Raw genomic sequence first — 18847 nt, 5'->3', positions numbered from 1 at the left:
AATCGCAAATCCTGCTAAATGTACCAGTAAACAAACATATGTAAAGAGATAGTTCAACCAAAATTTTTTATTTTGTCATCATTTACTCACCTTCATGTCATAAGATCAAAGTCATAACAGTTAGGAACAACATAAGGGCAAAAAAACAAGAACATAATTATTAGGTGAACTATCCCTTTAATAAGCATAAGGGAAATTAATTCAGGTCAGCTTTGTGTGCAATCACATAATACTGCAAAAGTACCCATGTAAGAGCATGACACCAAATAACCCATAGGCAAATAAACGAAGCATCGGTTTTGGGCCTAGGGTTTGGTCTACAGGTCTACAGAGTTTAAGAAGTCTCCCTCCAAATCAGACCAGAAGTACCAAGGATCCTCTAGGCATTCATTCAAAGCCTGGCTCTGTGAGGGAGAGCAATCCCCTCTTGGCTCATCTGGCCTGCGATCTCATGCAGAACATATATAAAGGGTACGCCCAGACTCAGAAGCTCATAAAGGAAGGCATAGTCCTCCTGACGCTCTCTGATGTGTAGCCCTACAGCCTGGGCTGCCTTTTGAATCCAGCGCGCAAGCTGGCGGGGCGTACCGAACACTGTGCGGCCTACGTGCAGTGGCCAGTGCAGACTTTTCCTAAAAAGGGAAGTCAGGGTACCTGAGGGCTGTCTCTGGAGGCCATCGATGGCCGTGTAATCAGAACTAGCGCTGGTTGAGGGTCTGCTGCCATTGTGCACCTGCGTGATGTAAAAATTATGTCATAATGTAAAGAATCAGAAGGGGATAGAAACATTTAAATATACACACACTTTGGAGAGAAACTTCAAACATATTACAAGAGGATTGTCCAAAGATATATATTATTAACAGGGCAAATTAATCAAATTAATTACATCATATGCTGATTAAAATAATTAATCACAATTAAGCAAGGGATAATAAACAGTAAGCCGGTAGGGTCTTTTTATTTTAATTTTGCAATAATGACCAGCTTGACTGTACATTACCTGTACACTGACTACCATAATACCAAATAAATAAAATGGACATGAAATATTGATTTGCGTTGAAGTTATTATTATGTGAGAAGAAAAGGACTGCGCAGTCTCCAGAAACACTGAATTCCACAGAAAAAACTGAAATATCACATTGACATAAGTATTCAGACCCTTAACTCAGTACTTAGTTGAAGCACCTTTGGCAGCGATTACAGCCTCAAGTCTTTGCACACCTGGATTTGGGGATTTTCTGCCATTCTTCTCTGCAGATCCTCTCAAGCTCTGTCAGGTTGGATGGGGAACATCGGTGGACAGCCATTTTCAGGTCTCTCCAGAGATGTTCGATTGGGTTCAAGTCCGGGCTCTGGCTGGGCCACACAAGGACATTCACAGAGTTGTCCCTAAGCCACTCTTGCATTGTCTTGGCTGTGTGTTTAGGGTCATTGTCCTGTTGGAATTTGAACCTTCAGCCCAGTCTGAGGACCTGAGCACTCTGGACCAGGTTTTCATTAAGGATATCTCTGTATTTTTACTGCATTTAGCTTTTCTTCAACCCTGACCAGTCCCCCAGTCCCTGCCGCTGAAAAACACCCCCACAGCATGATGCTACCACCACCATGCTTCACAGTTTGTATAGTATTGCGCAGGTGATGAGTGGTGCCTGGTTTCCTCCAGACATGACGCTTGGAATTGAGGCCAAACAGTTCCAACTTCTTTTCATCAGACCAGAGAATCTTGTTTCTCACAATCTGAGAGTCCTTTAGGTGTCTTGCACTGAGGAGAGGCTTCCGTCTGGCCACTCTTCCATAAAGCCAGTTCCTTTGACCTCATGGCTTGATTTTTGCTCTGATATGCATTTGCAGCTGTGAGACCTTATATAGACAGGTGTGTGCCTTTCCAAATCATGTCCAATCAATTGAATTTGCCACAGGTGGACTCCAATAAAAGTGCAGAAACATCTCATAGATGATCCAGAGAAATGGGATGCACCTGAGCTAAATTTCAAGTGTCATAGTAAATGGTCTGAATACTCATGTCAATGTGATATTTAAGTTTTTTTTTTGATTACATCATATATATCGTAGATATTTGTCACTGGTCAGTCTGTTCTCTATTCACCAGCTGTAGAAAAAACCTGTACATGTATCAGTTTAACATGTATTATAACTATAATGTATATTATGTATTACCTCTCCTCTTCGTTGACTACTGCTGGTTTTCCGTTGAGAAAAGTGCAGCTTGCAGTAAAAAGTGCCTACAAGAAAATAATTTCATAAGCTATCATGAACTAAAAAACATTCTCTGTTCAACATTAATGCAATTTGATGCATTTTTGTAATGATAAAAAAATTATGGCTATAATCCTACATAAATCTGAAAGATAGCAAGTGAAAGAAGTGAAATGCTACACAATTAAATTCTAAACAATGCCATAAATGTACTATACCTTGATTCGAGTCAAAAGCATGACTGCCCAGTCTCAATGTACAGCCACAGACATTACAGCGGAAGCACTCTCTGTGGAAGAAGTATCCCTCCGTACTGAGTCGCTCCATTACATACACTCGCTTCTTACAGAAGTGGCAGGTGTCACTGCCACCCAGGCCCTGTGGAAACTCCTTACGCAGGCTGGTCTGAAACACACATCAGGCTTTATATAATCACGAGAATAGGGAAAACGTGGTGGTAATGCACTGGATAATGATGTTGAGGGCACAAGCAAAGTAGTTTAAAATCTTACTGATAGAATAAGATCAAACAATTGTCAGAATCACAAAATAGCAATATGATGTACTGTCAAGTAACTCCTTAAAAATACTGATTATTTTAGTGTGAGGATGCAACTGTGAGGTCAAAACTCAAGGGCCAAATGGAAAAACAAATTCCATTGAGGGTTTCCATTTTTATATGTTAGACTCACACTTGTCAATTTTTGCTTAAACTGCACATTGTGGTATTTGGCCAAAGTATTACAGTGATCTAGAATAGTGTTCTAGAATGCAAGTAAGGGCAAAGCCAACCAAAAAACATTCAACAAGCAATACTGATAACACAAATTTGGTTCTTTGTGAGATACAATATTACAAATATTGAAACGCCCAGGTCAAATTTCTAAGGATCCACACTTTGCAACCACACAAGGTGAGGAAGATAAAACATTTTGTTATACAATCATTAATTGATGACTTAAAGGTGCACTCAGTAATTTATCAGATTCTGTTGGCTGATTTTGTAGTCGTCTTGTACTGCAGTATCAAGAAAGCAAATGTTTTCAGTTACCAATGCAGAGCAGTAAGTCATGTTATTTATTCTGTAAGCAACAGTGTCCAATAACAAGGGGGATTATTGAGACAAAGTGAATTCGAAAAGCATTTAGCTGGTCACAGGAGTATTAATTCATTTAAACATTTTTATATTTTTCTTCATTTCTTTCATTTCTTTTCTTAATATATATTTTTTTGTCTTATTGCGTATTTCTATATATACTTTATATATATATATATATATATATATATATATATATATATATATATATATATATATATATATATACTTATTTTTATTCATTTTTTATTTTTGTATTATCTGTCTTGTTGTATTGTTTGTGCACTGGAAGCTTCTGTCACCCAGACAAATTCCTTGTATGTGAAAGCATACTTGGCAATAAAGCTCTTACTGACTCTGATTATGTGTAAAACTTTTTCAATGAGGAACAAATTGAGAGCACCTTTAAATTAGCGCAAAAGCCAAAGCACGTAAAGCATTTTCCTGAAAATCAATATAGCTGTTCATAGAAGAGGCATAAAGCTTTAATATTGTGCTTTGATTAGCCAAGTTAAAAAAATAAAAAATAAAATAATAATATTATATTATATTATATTATATTATATTATATATAACCGCCCCAGATTCTACACATCTTCGAGCCTCTGTCTGTGACCAAAGATTTTCTTCAGTATGGAGAACTTCAAAGTTGTGGCATTGTGGCAGTTAGCAAAAGAACATGCACAATGTTCTTGCTTTTTTGCTTGCACTCTTGTTACTGTAATAGAGACTCTTTTGTAGTTCTACCCATCACAAGATCTGAATCCTTCAAGATTTTATAGTAGAGGAGAAAAAGAAAATACCTGACCTAAATCCTGAGACTTTCACTTTGTTATATAGTCTGACACCTTTTTTATATATATATATATATATAGAAAAATCAATTAACTTGCAATTTAGATTATCGGTTTAAATAACCAATTTAGAAACTTGTAAAAAGAACAAAAACATGAGGCTAGTAAGGCTCCTCTTAAAATTTCTGAGGATTCTGTAGCCTGAAGAATCAAAAGTCTCTCTTAAACATGGTTCTCACAAGCATCTTTTCTTAGTACAGAAGGTGCTTACCAGTGAGAAGGTAAATGGGTTGTTAGGCCTGTGATCGGTTTCATACAAGATTGCCAGTGTAGCTGCTTTAACCCCAATGGCAGAGGAAACTTTCCCCACTGTTCTCTACCAGCCAATAATGAGGAGATAGATAAAGAAAAACAAGGGAATTGGAGAAAAGGGAATAGAAAGTGAGAAACAGAACCCTGGAACATGGGAAGCAGAAGGTAGATGACAGAAAAACATGAGAAAAACAGTGACAGATGCTCAAACTATCCAAATCAGAAAGAAAAAGTGAAGGGTTTTTGTGGTCTCTCTGCAAACAACTAAATACCGTGTATGAGGCAAACTGTGTTCTTGCATGCAATTTAATGCTTTATAAGAATAATAATGCTTATTTTAGAACATACTTATTCTATAACATATGGCCAGGAAACTGTGCAGGAAATGCAATGTGTAAAATTACTATTACTAAGAGAAGAAAGCATAACTGATTTATAAAACCTGTTTTGCAAAACAAGCGTTTATGTCATGCAATGTTAAGGTCTGTTTATTATTCCATTTCAATTTCGTTTTAGTTCAGGCAGAAAGGATAACCATAACTCAGAAACTTGAATACCTGTTTGGAGGCGTCAAGGCACTCGACACGTCTGATTTCAGAGCATTCTGTATGTTTATTATGGTTCAAGTCTGTTTCTGAATCTCCATCGCACTACAACCAATGGGAGAGGGCCTTTCAACATTTATGGATTCTGATACCTGCATAAGTTACTGAAATCTCAGACAACAAGAAACCATATTCGGTGCAGATATAGCACAGTATTTTTTTTTTAGCCTAAAACACTCCATTAAGTTTACAGTTAGTATAATTTCACCATTTGAAGGACCATTTCAGCTGTTCTATACATAAACCAATGTCTTTTTACAGAAATGTCTGTGGGTTGGTTGTCGGTCAAAAGTGTGGGGGCTGCCCATCTGAAAGTGTCTTTCTAAAAGACAGAGAATACAACAGATTCATTCAGGTCCATTAGGAAAATGAAACATCAGGCAAATGTCTACAAGCATAGAGGACAGTCACAAAAGAAAAGGGAAAAGGAAGTAAAAGCAAGGAAAGGAAAGTTAAATGAAAAGGAAGTAAAAGCAAGATGAAAAGGAAGGAAAGAAAAAGGAGGAAAGGAAAATGAAATGAAAAGGAAGTAAAAGCAAGGACAGGAAAGTGAAATGAATATGAATGAAATTATAGGGAGAAAAGGGAAAATGAAAGGAAAGGAAGTAAAAGCAAGGAAAGGGGAAAAGGGAAAGAAAAAGGACAATAAATGAAAGAGAAAAGGGAAGGGAAAGGGAAAGAAAATGAAAAGGTAAGGAAAGGAAAGTAAATGTAAAGGAAAATGAAAGAAAAGAAAAAAGGAAAAGGGAGGAAAGGAAAGTGAAAAATGAAGGAAAGGGAAAAGGATGTAAAAGAAAAGAAATAAAAAGGTAAAAAAAGGGGAAGGACAATTAAAAGGAAGGAAAATGAAGCAAAGTAAATGAAAGCAAAGGACAGGACAGGACGGGACAAGGAAAAGAAAAAGTAAAAGAATTGTGTTCTTTAGAGCAGTTTTACAGTACCTGTTTGTGTTGCACTGAAGGAACAGGAGACAGAAGACAGGAGAAAGTAGAGTATTCTGAGGAAGTTTTAGAAGGAGAGGAAGAAACAGCAGAAGAGGCTTCATCTGCCTGTGTGAGGAAAGCAGGAAGATTGAGGAAATCAGGAAGAGCATTTTTCAATAGAAATATCACCACAATCCACAGATTATTCAGGAACTAAACACTATAAGGTGACAGAGAAGAAAAGGAGAGAAAGAAAAAATAAGGGAAAGACAGAATGTGAAACAGACAGAATAGAGGACGCCATTCAGCAAAGTTTTCAACCACAACGTGACTATTTTATGCATTCCTAATTAGTTCTGCTGCAATGAAAGCATGCAGGCCAAACAAACTGTTCTGCGTTTCTTCTGCCTCAGTTGTTGTGTTCAATAATTACAGTATGTAAGTCAGAATGGAAAATAGAAGGTCACTGTAAATAAAGGACTAAGAGAAAGAGATTACTTAATGTCAGCATATTTAAACTGCAGAATCTCTAAAGTCCTTTCCAAAACCTCTGAGAGGGGAAATCCCTTGTGTTAGGATGCAACGACTACTGATCCCTTCTTCTGAGGACTGAGCAGAATGAGTTTAAGATCAAACTGTATAGATACAAAGCACTCAGCATAAACCTAAAATCATCTATATCAGCCACGATAAAACAAAACTGGTCGATCTTTATTTTCTAGTGAACACACACCAAGTAAGTCTGTACCATCATGCTTTAGTGTTATGGATGCGACCTAAAAAACTGTTACTGGCATTAATTGGTTTTCACCTGAGGTAGAGGTGGCTTGCCAGTGAACAGGCAGCTCAGTTGCTGAGCCCGTTCCTTTATGCTCTTTTTGTTAAATTGTCTAGCCATTTCAGACTGTGCTTTTTTCTGCAAAGTATTCAAAGGCAAAAGAGAAAGACAGAAAGCATAACAGAGATAAAAAAAAAAAAAAAAGAAATGTAGAGATCAGGAAAAAGTGATTATCCAAGCAGAGCTGAGAAGTTTAAATGATCGGTTTCTGTACTTTCTGTTGTTTTAACTGTAAGCATTACCGAAGTTGCCTTACCCAAAATATGAGCACTAGTAATACAAACTTGCCTTAAAAAGCATCAAAAATAACATGTTATTCCCTATCAGCGACCAAGAGATTACATGAGACTGTGATAGGCATTGATCACAACTTGATTAGGGACTAAACTGCAACATGCATCACACCATTCACCTGGCTGATTTCTTCTTCTAGCCTCTGCAGACATTGGAACATCCCACCCATGGCTGGTGTAATTAATGGGAGAGAATCTGATGGATCTGCTGCCCGCGTGGGCAGCTGGGTTTGAGAAACTGGCTGGAGCACTTTGAAAAGAATGTGAGGAGATCTGGGATGGGATTCAATGGTTTGATAACTTGAGATCATTTCAGTTAGCTGGAAACTGGAGTGAACTCCAGTCCGTTTGTGGTCGGACTGGATTTCTGTGTACCCATAACTTGATTGGATCGCTATATGGTGGTCGGAGGGCTGGGCATCTGTATGCTGAGGTTCATGTCGGGTGTGAGTTTCAAGCAGTCTTAGATAAGGAGATGGCTGGAAGGGACACAGGTAACAATTTGGGCAGAGTTGAAGCCAGCTTCATTACTTAACATGATTTTCACAGGTTGCGTAAAATGTAGAGATCAACTGATAGTGGATTTTGCCGATACCGACAACTAAGGTAGTGGTAAAGGCAGATAACTAATTAATCGGCATATAGAACGTAAAAAAAAAAAAGTGTTATTATTCTCTCTTTACTATGGTGGGCAAAGACAAAAAAGTCCAAAATGAATAAAATCCCAGATGCAGTTGTTTTGTCTAGATATTTTGTCCAGATTTATAACGCTCTTATTTTGAAATTACAAAATGATGTAAAAACTATTGCCATAGATTTTTGCCGATAACCGATAGCTCCAAAAATCGGCACAGATTAATCGGATAAACCAATATATCGGTCTACCTCTAGTAACATGGACATATTCCTAGATAAACATCCACTGTTGTTTCTGGAACAAGATTCCCAATAAACCAATAACTTGCATGTGATTTTAGGGTTAGGAGTAGGGTTAAAGCAATGATTGGTTCATTGGAATCTTGTTCCATGAACAACACATGGATGACAGTCATGTTAGCACTGGACATGCAAATGGAATCAATACATCAATGCATGTGACGGCTGCTAATATGGAACAGTGGATGGATTGTGCTATTACTGGCTAATCATACCTGCCATTTTGGTTTGGGTGGAGGGGGAGTTGGGGGTGTGGGCTGGCTCTTAGGTTTGGCAAAGCGTGGGTTTTCAGCCATGTCCAAAGATACAGGCTTTTCAGCATCAGAGTCAGTCTCAGATTCAGACTAGTTTCAGTAACATTGCAGCAGAGGAGACAACACAAATAGAGGTGGAAAAGATAAGAGGAATGATAGAAGACACATAGAAAAGGGAACTGTAGCAAAGTATGCAAGAATACAACAACTGAAAGAAAATGTGTAAAATGCATAAAACTGATAAAAACAAAACTGCCAAATATTAAATACTTGTTTGTTTCAATCTTCTTGAGTGGCTTCAGGAATGCATTGAAGGAATTCATGAATAATTCATATACAGTAGAATTACTCAATATGTGACCTACATCCTTTAAGCCTATAACTGAGTGGCCAGACCATTTAATGACCACTGCTAATCACAAAAGGTACAGAAACAATGAGAGAAATTGTGAAGTCACAGTTGCTCTGCATTAAAGGATTACAGCTCGTCATAACATTCTAATTTCAACTTTTTTTTTTTTTTTTAAATCGCTATGTATGTTTCTTAAATATCTGCAATGAATCCACAAAAAATAACTTCAGTTGTCTTCAGTCAAAAACTGTATGCAGTAAAAATACAATCATTTTTGTTGACAAGGTCCTGTAATTTGTTTAATTCTAATTGAGGTTTTCTGAAAGCAAGTAGTTAACCATTTGTTCTTTAGCAGACATTATCTTAAAACTTTCACAAACTCCTGATTCTTCTCAATCAATGGTAGCCTACCAATCTTAAAGTCAACATGTAACGACATTTTCGAAACCCATTTTTCTTTCATAATATGTAAGAGTCACAATATAAAGCTTGCACACATATTGATCGGTGACATCTCTTAATGTGCCATAACAGAAACACTTGTATTTGAAATGCATCACCATGCACCCATAGCGAAATATCTTCTGTCATGTTCCACTGAGCTCAGATTCTGCAGGCAAGGATCCAGAAGTCAGCAGAATCAGAAGATTTACTCTTGCGTACACTTTCACTACACAAAGACTGGTATTCATACAGGATTATAGCCATGATTAAGGAGCCGTATAAGAGTCGAGATTCCTGCTGCTTTCTACTAACTATTTCCACTATAGTAAATGACCTGCTATGAGACAAAAGGTGGTGCTCAATAAACTTTAACGCCATCATTCCAGCTTAGGAAATCTTAACATTAAGATTGTAAACAAGACACCTCAAAATATAGTATGTGCTTGAGATTCCAACACCACAGAAGATGTAATGTCTCCTTGTTGACATTGGCTGATTTAATAAAAGAAAAAAAAAAAAAAAAAGTAAGTAGAGTTGGCCATACCTGTCTGCGCAAGGCACAGCTTGGGGCATTCTCCTCAAACCTGGCCAGCAGTTGAGTTGCCATGGAGCGCACCTTATTTTCCTTCTGTTCCCCTCTCTCTCCTACAGGGGGTGCACTCTGATTGGACATCAGCTGTACAAAAACAGAAGAGTGGACCAATCAGAGGAAACAAGCAATAAATTGTGGAAGTTTGGAAACAAAATGTAGTCAACACCAAAATGGCAAGATGTCCTACCTCCTCCAGGTGGCTGGTGGCCTTCTTTCTCTTTTTGTTTGTGTCACTGTCTTCCAACTTCTTATCAACCTTGTGATAAAGAAACACTCAACACTCATTTTTTTGTTTTTGTTTTTTTGGTCCCAATTTATATTAGGTGTATTTACGTACTATGTACTTAAGCATTTGATACAACATACTTATTATAAAAGTAAGTGTTGTTGCATTGTACTTACATTTGAAGTATCTGTATTTAATTACATTTGTAGTTACACTGTTAACCTTATCTCTAACCCTAAATCCAACCTTAACCCAACCCTTACCCTGAAACCTAACCTAACTCCTAAACCTACCTGTACCTCAACCTCAGTAGCAACAAATGTGAATATTGTGAGAAATTTGCAGGACAACATGTAGTTACACAGTAAATACATTCTATTGTATGTATTGTTAATACAATAGTAATGTTAGTACATAGTAGTTAAAGACACCACATATAATGTATGACTTGTTTATTTGGTTCCTACAATAAATACGATCAGAGTGAATATGATCAGAGTGAAAGTAAAATGTTCAGAAAGTGTCACTGCTGAACAAACAATTGGCATTCATAGCACAGTCTATCTGGAAACTCTGTGGACAATAGCAAACAACATTTGTGCATACCATTGGATGTAGGCAAAGTTTATATTATATACACTGGCGGCCAGAAGTTTTGGATAATGAACAGATTTTGCTGTTTCCGAAGAAAATTGGTACTTTAATTCACCAAAGTGGCATTCAACTGATCACAAAGTAGAGTCAGGACATTACTGATGTAAAAAAACAGCACCATCACTATTTGTAAAAAGTCATTTTTTTTATAAAATCTAGACAGGCCCCATTTCCAGCAGCCATCACTCCAACACCTTATCCTTGAGTAATCATGATAAACTGCTAATTTGGTACTAGAAAATCACTTGCCATTATATCAAACACAGCTGAAAGCTATTTGGTCTGTTAAATGAAGCTTAACATTGTGTTTGTTTTTGAGTTGCCACAGTATGCAATAGACTGGCATGTCTTAAGGTCAATATTAGGTCAAAAATGGCAAAAAAGAAACAGCTTTCTCTAGAAACTCGTCAGTCAATCATTGTTTTGAGGAATGAAGGCTCTACAATGCTGAAGAGTTCATACAAAGGTGTACACTACAGTCTTCAAGACAAAGGACAACTGGCTGTAACAAGGACAGAAAGAGATGTCGAAGGCCAGATGTACAACTAAACAAGAGGATAAGTATATCAGAGTCTCTAGTTTGAGAAATAGACACCTCACATGTCCTCAGCTGACAGCTTCATTGAATTCTACCCGCTCAACACCAGTTTCATGTACAACAGTAAAGAGAAGACTCAGGGGTGCAGGCCTTATGGGAAGAATTGCAAGGAAAAAGCCACTTTTGAAACAGAAAAACAAAAAGGAAAAGGTTAGAGTGGTCAAAGAAACACAGACATTGGACAACAGATAATTGGAAAAGAGTGTTATGGATCTCAACCACATTGAACATTTGTGGGATCAGCTAGACTGTAAGGTGCGTGAGAAGTTCCCGACAAGACAGTCACATATATGGCAAGTGCTACAGGAAGCGTGGGGTGAAATGTCACCTATCTGGACAAACTGACAGCTAGAATGCCAAGGATCTGCAAAGCTGTCATTGCTGCACGTGGAGGATTTTTTGATGAGAACCCTTTGAAGTAGTTTAAGTAGTTTAACTCTTTGAATTTTTGTTATTGATGTCCTGACTATACATTGTGATCAGTTGAATGCCACTTTGGTGAATAAAAGTAACAATTTCTTTCTATAAGAGCAAAATCTGTACATTATTCCAAACTTTTGGCTGCCAGTGTAAGTTCTTACGGCTTTATGCAACTGAGGCAGTGGGAAATTTAGACAGGTAAAGGGCCGGAAAGACTACCTTTGGAATCCTCTTTCTTGGCAGTGGGAGATTTATCGAGTTGTAAACAGAGTTTGCAGTCTTTGCTGAATAGTCCTCATTATTTGGATCAGTCTCTTTGGGTACACCTACAAATAGAACACAAAACTTCAGTTAGCATTACACTCTGATGTGTGGTGTTAATGCATATAAACTGGAAATGTTACAGCTGTATGATTAACAAGAAGCTAATTTAAACCTGTAGTATGATATGTACTATGTAAAGATGATGCATTTGCTGACGCATTACCAAAATTATTAAATAATTATTAAAGGAATAGTTTACCCAAAAATGAAAATTCTCTCATTTACTCACCCTCATGCCATCCCAGATGTGTATGACTTTTCTTCTGCAGAACACAAACGAAGATTTTTAGGAGAATATCTCAGCTCTGTAGATCCATACAATGCAAGTGAATGGTGACCAAAACTTTGAAGCTCCAAAAAGCACACAAAGGCAGCATATAAGTAATCCATACGACTCCAGTGGTCAAATCCACGTCTTCAATAAGATAGGTGTAGGTGAGAAACAGATAAATATTTACGTTTTTAATTACTATAAATTCTCCTCCATGCCCAGTAGGTGGCGATATGCATGAAGAATGTGAATCGCCATAAAACAAAAGAAGAACTCCTGAGGGGGGCCTGGTTAGCTCAGCAAGTAAAGACGCAGACTACCACACCTGGAGTCGCAAGTTCAAATCCAGGGCGTGCTGAGTGACTCCAGTCAGGCTTCCTAAGCAACCAATTGGACCGGTTGCTAGGGTTGGTAGAGTCACGCTGGGTTAACCTTCTCATGGTCGCTATAATGTGGTTCTCGCGCTCGGTGGGGCACGTGATGAGTTGTGCGTGGATGCCACAGAGAATAGCGTGAAGGGCTTCAGAAGACATGGATTTAACCACTGGTGTCATATGGATTACTTTTATGCTGCATTTATGTGCTTTTTTTGAGCTTCAAAGTTTTGGTCACCATTCATTTGCATTGTATGGATCTACAGAGTGGAGAAATTTTTCTAAAAATCTTAGTTTGTGTTCAGAAGAAATAAAGAAAGTTATACACATCTGGGATGGCATGAGGTTGAGTAAATGATGAGAGAATTTTCATTTTTGGGTGAACTACTCCTTTAAATTAATGTTTAAATATATTTTGACAATTTGGGGTAAACTTAGCATTTTTGTCAGGCTTGACCTGTCTGGCTCCTCTAATTCTGTTTTATTCATTGTAGTTAATTTTAGGTGCGTCACTAATCCTAAAAGTATTAGGATTGTTGCATACACAAATATGCTGACAAATACACTTTGTCACCAGCAAAATACTATAATCTACTAAATAAAACTATCCAGAATAGAACCATTCTAGAATTATACTCCAACTGGCTTGCTTGTGTAGTAGGCTAACAATATTTTTTTAAATTCTTGTAATTTGGAGAATGTACAGGCTCAAACATTGAAAAAATGTGCACAGCAGGTGCACAAATGAACAACATCAGCCAACACCCCAAGCCATGTTCTGTACATTGCCAAAATCTTTTAAATGCCTTACTTCAAGTCCTGCAGCACTTGTGCAACATCCAATCCTATCCAGTACAATATAAGAACTCTTCCTAAACAAGTTAGCTACCTAATGCAATCATTTATGCAATGACCTTGATTTGGGGCGTTTTGCTGAAGTAATTTGGCCATCTTGATAGCAATTGGTGGTTTCAGCTCTGACATATGAAAACATCTGTTACCTGTAGCAGGTTGAGTCGAGTTGCAGAACATCTCGAAGAATTTGGAAAGATAGAGCACCATGATTAGCTTGTCTGGCCCCCGTTCAGCATCCATCTCCTTGCCTGTGGTGACCGGCTGGATGCCAAACTCGCGCTCTGCCACGTCAAATGCCAACTGGTTGTTCTTAGCGCAGTCTGCCTTGTTTAGAGAATCATAATCACTAGAGGAAGAAAGAGAAACAGAGAGAGGAAAAATAGACCACCAGAGGACAGAGAAAGAGACAGACCAAGACAGAAATAGAGAGGAGGAAAAAAATTAAGAGAGAATCAAAAGATAAGAGCTTATCAGTCTCTAATTCCATTCCTTTAAACTGAGATCCTGTGTTTTTGCAATCCGTCTCCCTGGTTACCAGTAATAATATTTGTTGAAACACCCTCTCTAGCAGAATGGTGTGATAACTGTTCGAGTCAAATTATAATGAGTCACATCCATCTGTGAGTCCCTCAGGCAGATGAGTGACTAACTGCCCGTTTTTATGACATCATTGGGGCATTTTCCTTCACTTCTAGATGGGATGTGAAGGGGCAACAAGATTTATGGCAGACAGTGTGAAAATTATGAAGTAAGCTCCTGTATAAATTATGTTGCAAGTGCTACATATTCATGCTTGGACTGAATAGGTCAGGTCATGGAAATGCATTTTTAAACTTCATCTCTTCCTCTTTGTTGAGGTCGATTGATCACTTCATTTCCCCAGTAAGAAAATGAAGCTTTTCATTTGTGGCTAGGAAGTAAATACAGCTACCTGTACTTTCACCATGCCACAGGGGAAGAGAAGTTCAAAATCAAGGCTATTGTCCTTTAGTATTAACAAACAACTTCTTTTGATTGCTTAGGGGAAGGAAGTGCCACCACAGGATCAAAGAGGAGTTGGCGAGCCCAATAATTGAACATTTGTGCCTTTTCAGACATGTGCGTGAGAGAAGGATTAGAGGAGCATCTTGTGAGATATGGAGTCTTTGTACCCATTTAGAGATACAGAAAGTGAATGAGGGTTTGTTTATGGGACTAAGCAAGTTTGTGTGTGTGTGTGTGTGTGTGTGTGTGTGTGTGTGTTGTGATCTATCTCACATGAGGTCCGGTCGTTGGCGGTGGATGAGGGCGCACAGAGCTAGGCCACTCCTCCAGGAGGTCGTAAGGTCAGTCACGTCCACTCCCCTGTAGCCTTGAGTCTGTTTCTGACACCAAATAAGCAGCCGATTGGGACGCACCTCTGACTCTGAAACAAGTCCATGCATTCCAATCATTCACAAACTTCAGAGTGAACTGAATATTTGTATTTGAGTAGAAAACTTCCAACATATTCAGACATAGCAAAGACACAAGAATCTAGTTTTCTGAGCCAATTTCATTATGAACCAATGAAATCCTGGATAGCTTTGCTAGGTGAACAGCTTTCCTGTGATCCAAAGCAACGATTTTAGGATGGAGCTCTGATTGGTCAGATTGGTCTGATTACTGATTAAAAAAAAACACAAACAAAAAAACAAGCATGCTCCACACATACCCATTTCAAAAGAGATTTTTCAAGTATCATGCATGATGTGTCATTACAGTGCGAGTGATAAGGCCTTACTAAAATAAGGTCTATACATGCTTTGTTGACTCAGAGGCTTTCGTCAAAAAGTTCGTAACATGACCTCTTTGAGTAGAGGGTGTGGAACAGAGATAAGTCATTGTTCCTGTGGGGCTGCTTCCAGGTGAGGCTGGTATAAAACAAACATGGATGAGGTGGCTAGCTGAAGCACTGCCACCACTACATTATTTTGATGATTTAATGATGAGAAAAGGAAACTGAATTAGATCTGGAGAGTTCTGCATACATATAATATGAATTGCATATGATGTGCAATGTAGGTTAAATTTGTAGGATACATTTTTGGATGTAGAGTAAAAACCAACCCACCCACCAACCAACGAACTAATGAATTAAAGAACTAGCTAAGAAGTAACTTATGAACTAACTTACGAACTAACGAACTAACCAACCAACCAAACAACTAACGAACTAACCAACCAACAAAACCAACCAATCACCTAACCAACTACCCGACCAACCTGCCAACCAACGAACTAATGAATTAATGAAATAGCTAAAGAACTAACTTATGAACTAACGAACTAAACAACCAACCAATCAACTAATGAACCAACCAACCAACGAATAAACTAACAAACTAACCAACCAACCATCCAACCAACTAAAGTATTAACGAACTACCTAAAGAACTAACAAACTAACCAACCAACCAAACAACTGACTGACCGACTGACTGACTGACTAACTAACAAACTAACTAACGAAGTAACGAACTAATGAAGTAACGAACAAACCAATTAACTAACTAACCAATGAACAAACCAACTAACGCACAAATGAAATAAAACAAAGGCAGATAGGCAACTTAGCACCTTCTTGGTACAAATGACAAAATCATGTCTACCTTTTCTGGAGATGTTAACAGATCTGCGTGTGGGTCCACTGCGCTCCAGAGAACTTAATTCCTGCTCGCCGTTAATGTGCAGATGCCGTACCTGGGATGAGAAGAGAAGTATTAAAAGGTTAAAAGATGTTGAGACAGATGTGTATAGATCTGCATGGCAGCAATGTGTGTCAGTCTCACCTGATGTGGTCGTACACAGGTGGAGTTGAGGTTTGGGTAACGGGTAGCAGGGTCTATGGTGTATTGCTCAAAGTTCTTAGAAATGTTTTCAGCTGTTGTTTGAGGAAGCAGTCTATAAATGCTCTCCCTATAAACAAAAAAAATAGAGTACACTGGGAAAAATACACAAACCATGATTGAGACGACAAACAAGTTATAATTGTATAAATCAAAACTACACAAGTGAGAAGAGCAAAATCAATATAGATCATATTATTCTGTGCAAATTAATACAAATGTTTCTCAATAAGGTCTAAAGTGGCCACAAGTGAATGAATATGCTCTCTTACCTCTCTGATAGAAGGTCAAGGGGTCCTTTACCCTGAGCCCAACCCTTTATCATCCACACTGTGTCAAAGGCAGCCAGAAACCCTCGAGCACATCCAGTACCCATGGGCCAGAAAGGCTGGAGATAGAAGAGAAATAGAGAAAGCAGAAAAAACAAATATGTAATGTTTACATGATACTCTAAACTAAATACAGTACTTTTTACAGTCAGGTGGCATGTTGAAATATTCAAGTACACAGTATTTGAAGCAAAAGTAAACAACTGAATCTGTTCTCAATCTTGGACATGACTTAGGAATGCTTTAAGACAGTAAAATTTTATATTTATTATGATGTCTGAGACAATAGGACGTATTTGGAGACTTTTGAACACCAACTGGTCTCAAGGTGATTTCTTGTGGATGTATTAAGTCATTTCCCCTCAAATTCACAAAGGTGCCCTAGCAGCGTAACCACAGGTATAGTTTATCACTTTAACTTTGGACATGTTCCACTAACATTTAACAAAGTGTCAAAATACTTTTGCATTTAATTTTGAACAATATATCTATTGTTTTGTAAATTATTTTCTTAAATTTGTCTTGCTTGAACAATATGTGGGTGATACTTATTATAAATAAATGCCAATTGGTTTGATATTTTGCTATATACTGCAATGCATATACATTCATACATTTATGGGTGCCGGATGGGCCTGCAAGAAAAAAACTGTCAAAATATTAATAACTAAAGTTGACCAACACAAAATAAGTATTGTTTAAAAGCTTAGAAGATCTACTTTACAATGCATGTAAGCATTATGACCAAAACTGAACAAGTGCTTTGAAATTTGTAGACAAAACAGAAGTGCTCCGTTTTCAACATTTCACTGTACATATTATTGTAATCAGTAAAACCATCAAATAGCCATGCATCATATGTTGTTGGAAAGCTCTCAAAAAGAATACAACAAGGCTGTTTGCTTCACTCAGAAACAAAAATATATAGCGAGTAATAGTTAAGTATATGTCTTTGACATTTATGTTTCATGTGAACAGGTGTTGCTTATATGCTGCTTTTTTACTTATAACTTTATAAACAGAACATAAAATATCACATACTATTACTTAAGAGGAGTCAATTATCTTTTAAATGAGCCCACACACAAGGTAATTGGATGCATAGATCATTAGATAATTGACACGAAGCACAATGTGCACACAATATCTGGCATCTTGCAATCTGGCTGAAAACACGTTAGCTTTCCTGGATCAGATGAAATCATGAATGCAGTGAAATGATGTAGCGTCATGGAACACTAAACCAACTGGATTGGATCGGTGCAAAAATCATCCATATTTGGGCAGAGACACGTGATTGGTGACCGTTACATATGGCGCCAAGTACATGACACTGACTCAGTGACTCAAATGGCACTCATTCTGTGAAGTCTCATTATTAAAATCATGTCTGCATGCTATGAAAACCTTTAGTCATTGTTGTGTTTAGTCATTTTGTGATTTTTCAGCAGTTTCTTAGGCTGAGAGTCTCAGAATTCATCAATCTATATCATTAAACAAAACAAAAACAATTTTGTTTTTAATGATACGAAACACTTGACCCTCTTTTTTTTTTCTTTTTTTTTTTTTAGTTATAAGCCTTTATTTTGGGTATACCACTGAAACAGGCTGAATTTTTTTTTTTAAACATCCTCAGAGCTAAAAGGGTTAAGTGTCCAAATACTGTATAAAGTTGGACACATCATTTCTGCCTACCTCCAGCAGACTGTCCCCAACCAGTGCCACCAGCAGCTGATGGCCGTTCTTTTCCCGCACCAGTGCTGCGTTCTCTGAGGCGTACATGCAAGTGAAGTCAAACATGGCTACGTCTGGCTGGCCGTAGTGGTTGATGGCATAATCCAAGGAGGGCAGCTGGTAATTTGTGCCAAAATCTGCAGCCTCACGGGCGTATGAGAGCAAAGCTTCTTGGTTCACATTGTCACTCGCCAACAGCCGTTCCGTCTCAATGTAGTCCTGAGTAGAATCATTTGTAGCTTTTTAGATTAAATTACAGGTATGACAAACACACTTAAGAATCAAAATGCTGGAGCAGGGTTAGCTCAGCGAGTACTGACGGTGACTACCACCCCTGGAGTCATGAGTTTGAATCCAGGGTGTGCTGAGTGACTCCAGCCAGGTCTCCTAAGCAACCAAATTGGCTCGGTTGCTAGGGAGGGTAGAGTCACATGGGGTAACCTCCTCCTTGTGGTCGCAATTAGGGGTTCTCGCTCTCAATGGGGCACGTGGCAAGTTGTGCATGGATCGCGGAGGGTAGCATGAGCCTCCAC

At 38.1% G+C, this 18847-nt stretch overlaps 1 protein-coding gene across 17 annotated transcripts in view; it reads right to left on the bottom strand.

The window, feature by feature from the left end:
- mical2b (microtubule associated monooxygenase, calponin and LIM domain containing 2b) overlaps positions 1 to 18847 on the bottom strand; it is a 78942-nt gene that overhangs the window by 21194 nt on the left and 38901 nt on the right. For 5 of the 17 annotated variants that reach the window (XM_051689648.1, XM_051689649.1, XM_051689635.1 and 2 more), the window contains 19 exons: positions 18276 to 18533; positions 16524 to 16639; positions 16195 to 16321; positions 16015 to 16105; positions 14642 to 14789; positions 13531 to 13730; positions 11780 to 11886; positions 9850 to 9918; positions 9615 to 9746; positions 8236 to 8364; positions 7204 to 7563; positions 6765 to 6869; positions 5972 to 6079; positions 5290 to 5352; positions 4983 to 5075; positions 4385 to 4489; positions 2442 to 2628; positions 2185 to 2249; positions 655 to 733 (listed from right to left, as the gene is read on the bottom strand). In XM_051689648.1, coding sequence (XP_051545608.1) covers positions 655 to 733; positions 2185 to 2249; positions 2442 to 2628; positions 4385 to 4489; positions 4983 to 5075; positions 5290 to 5352; positions 5972 to 6079; positions 6765 to 6869; positions 7204 to 7563; positions 8236 to 8364; positions 9615 to 9746; positions 9850 to 9918; positions 11780 to 11886; positions 13531 to 13730; positions 14642 to 14789; positions 16015 to 16105; positions 16195 to 16321; positions 16524 to 16639; positions 18276 to 18533 — 2542 coding nt within the window. Of the gene's footprint in view, positions 1 to 654; positions 734 to 2184; positions 2250 to 2441; positions 2629 to 4384; positions 4490 to 4982; positions 5076 to 5210; positions 6080 to 6764; positions 6870 to 7203; positions 7564 to 8235; positions 8365 to 9614; positions 9747 to 9849; positions 9919 to 11779; positions 11887 to 13530; positions 13731 to 14641; positions 14790 to 16014; positions 16106 to 16194; positions 16322 to 16523; positions 16640 to 18275; positions 18534 to 18847 lie in introns of those variants that run through there. The other 12 variants (XM_051689655.1, XM_051689654.1, XM_051689637.1 and 9 more) reach the window with 10 other exon arrangements.

Source organism: Myxocyprinus asiaticus, chromosome 46, assembly GCF_019703515.2.
Source record: "Myxocyprinus asiaticus isolate MX2 ecotype Aquarium Trade chromosome 46, UBuf_Myxa_2, whole genome shotgun sequence".
NCBI classification, from domain to species: Eukaryota; Metazoa; Chordata; class Actinopteri; order Cypriniformes; family Catostomidae; genus Myxocyprinus; species Myxocyprinus asiaticus.
This window is presented reverse-complemented; position numbering and strand designations above follow the sequence as displayed.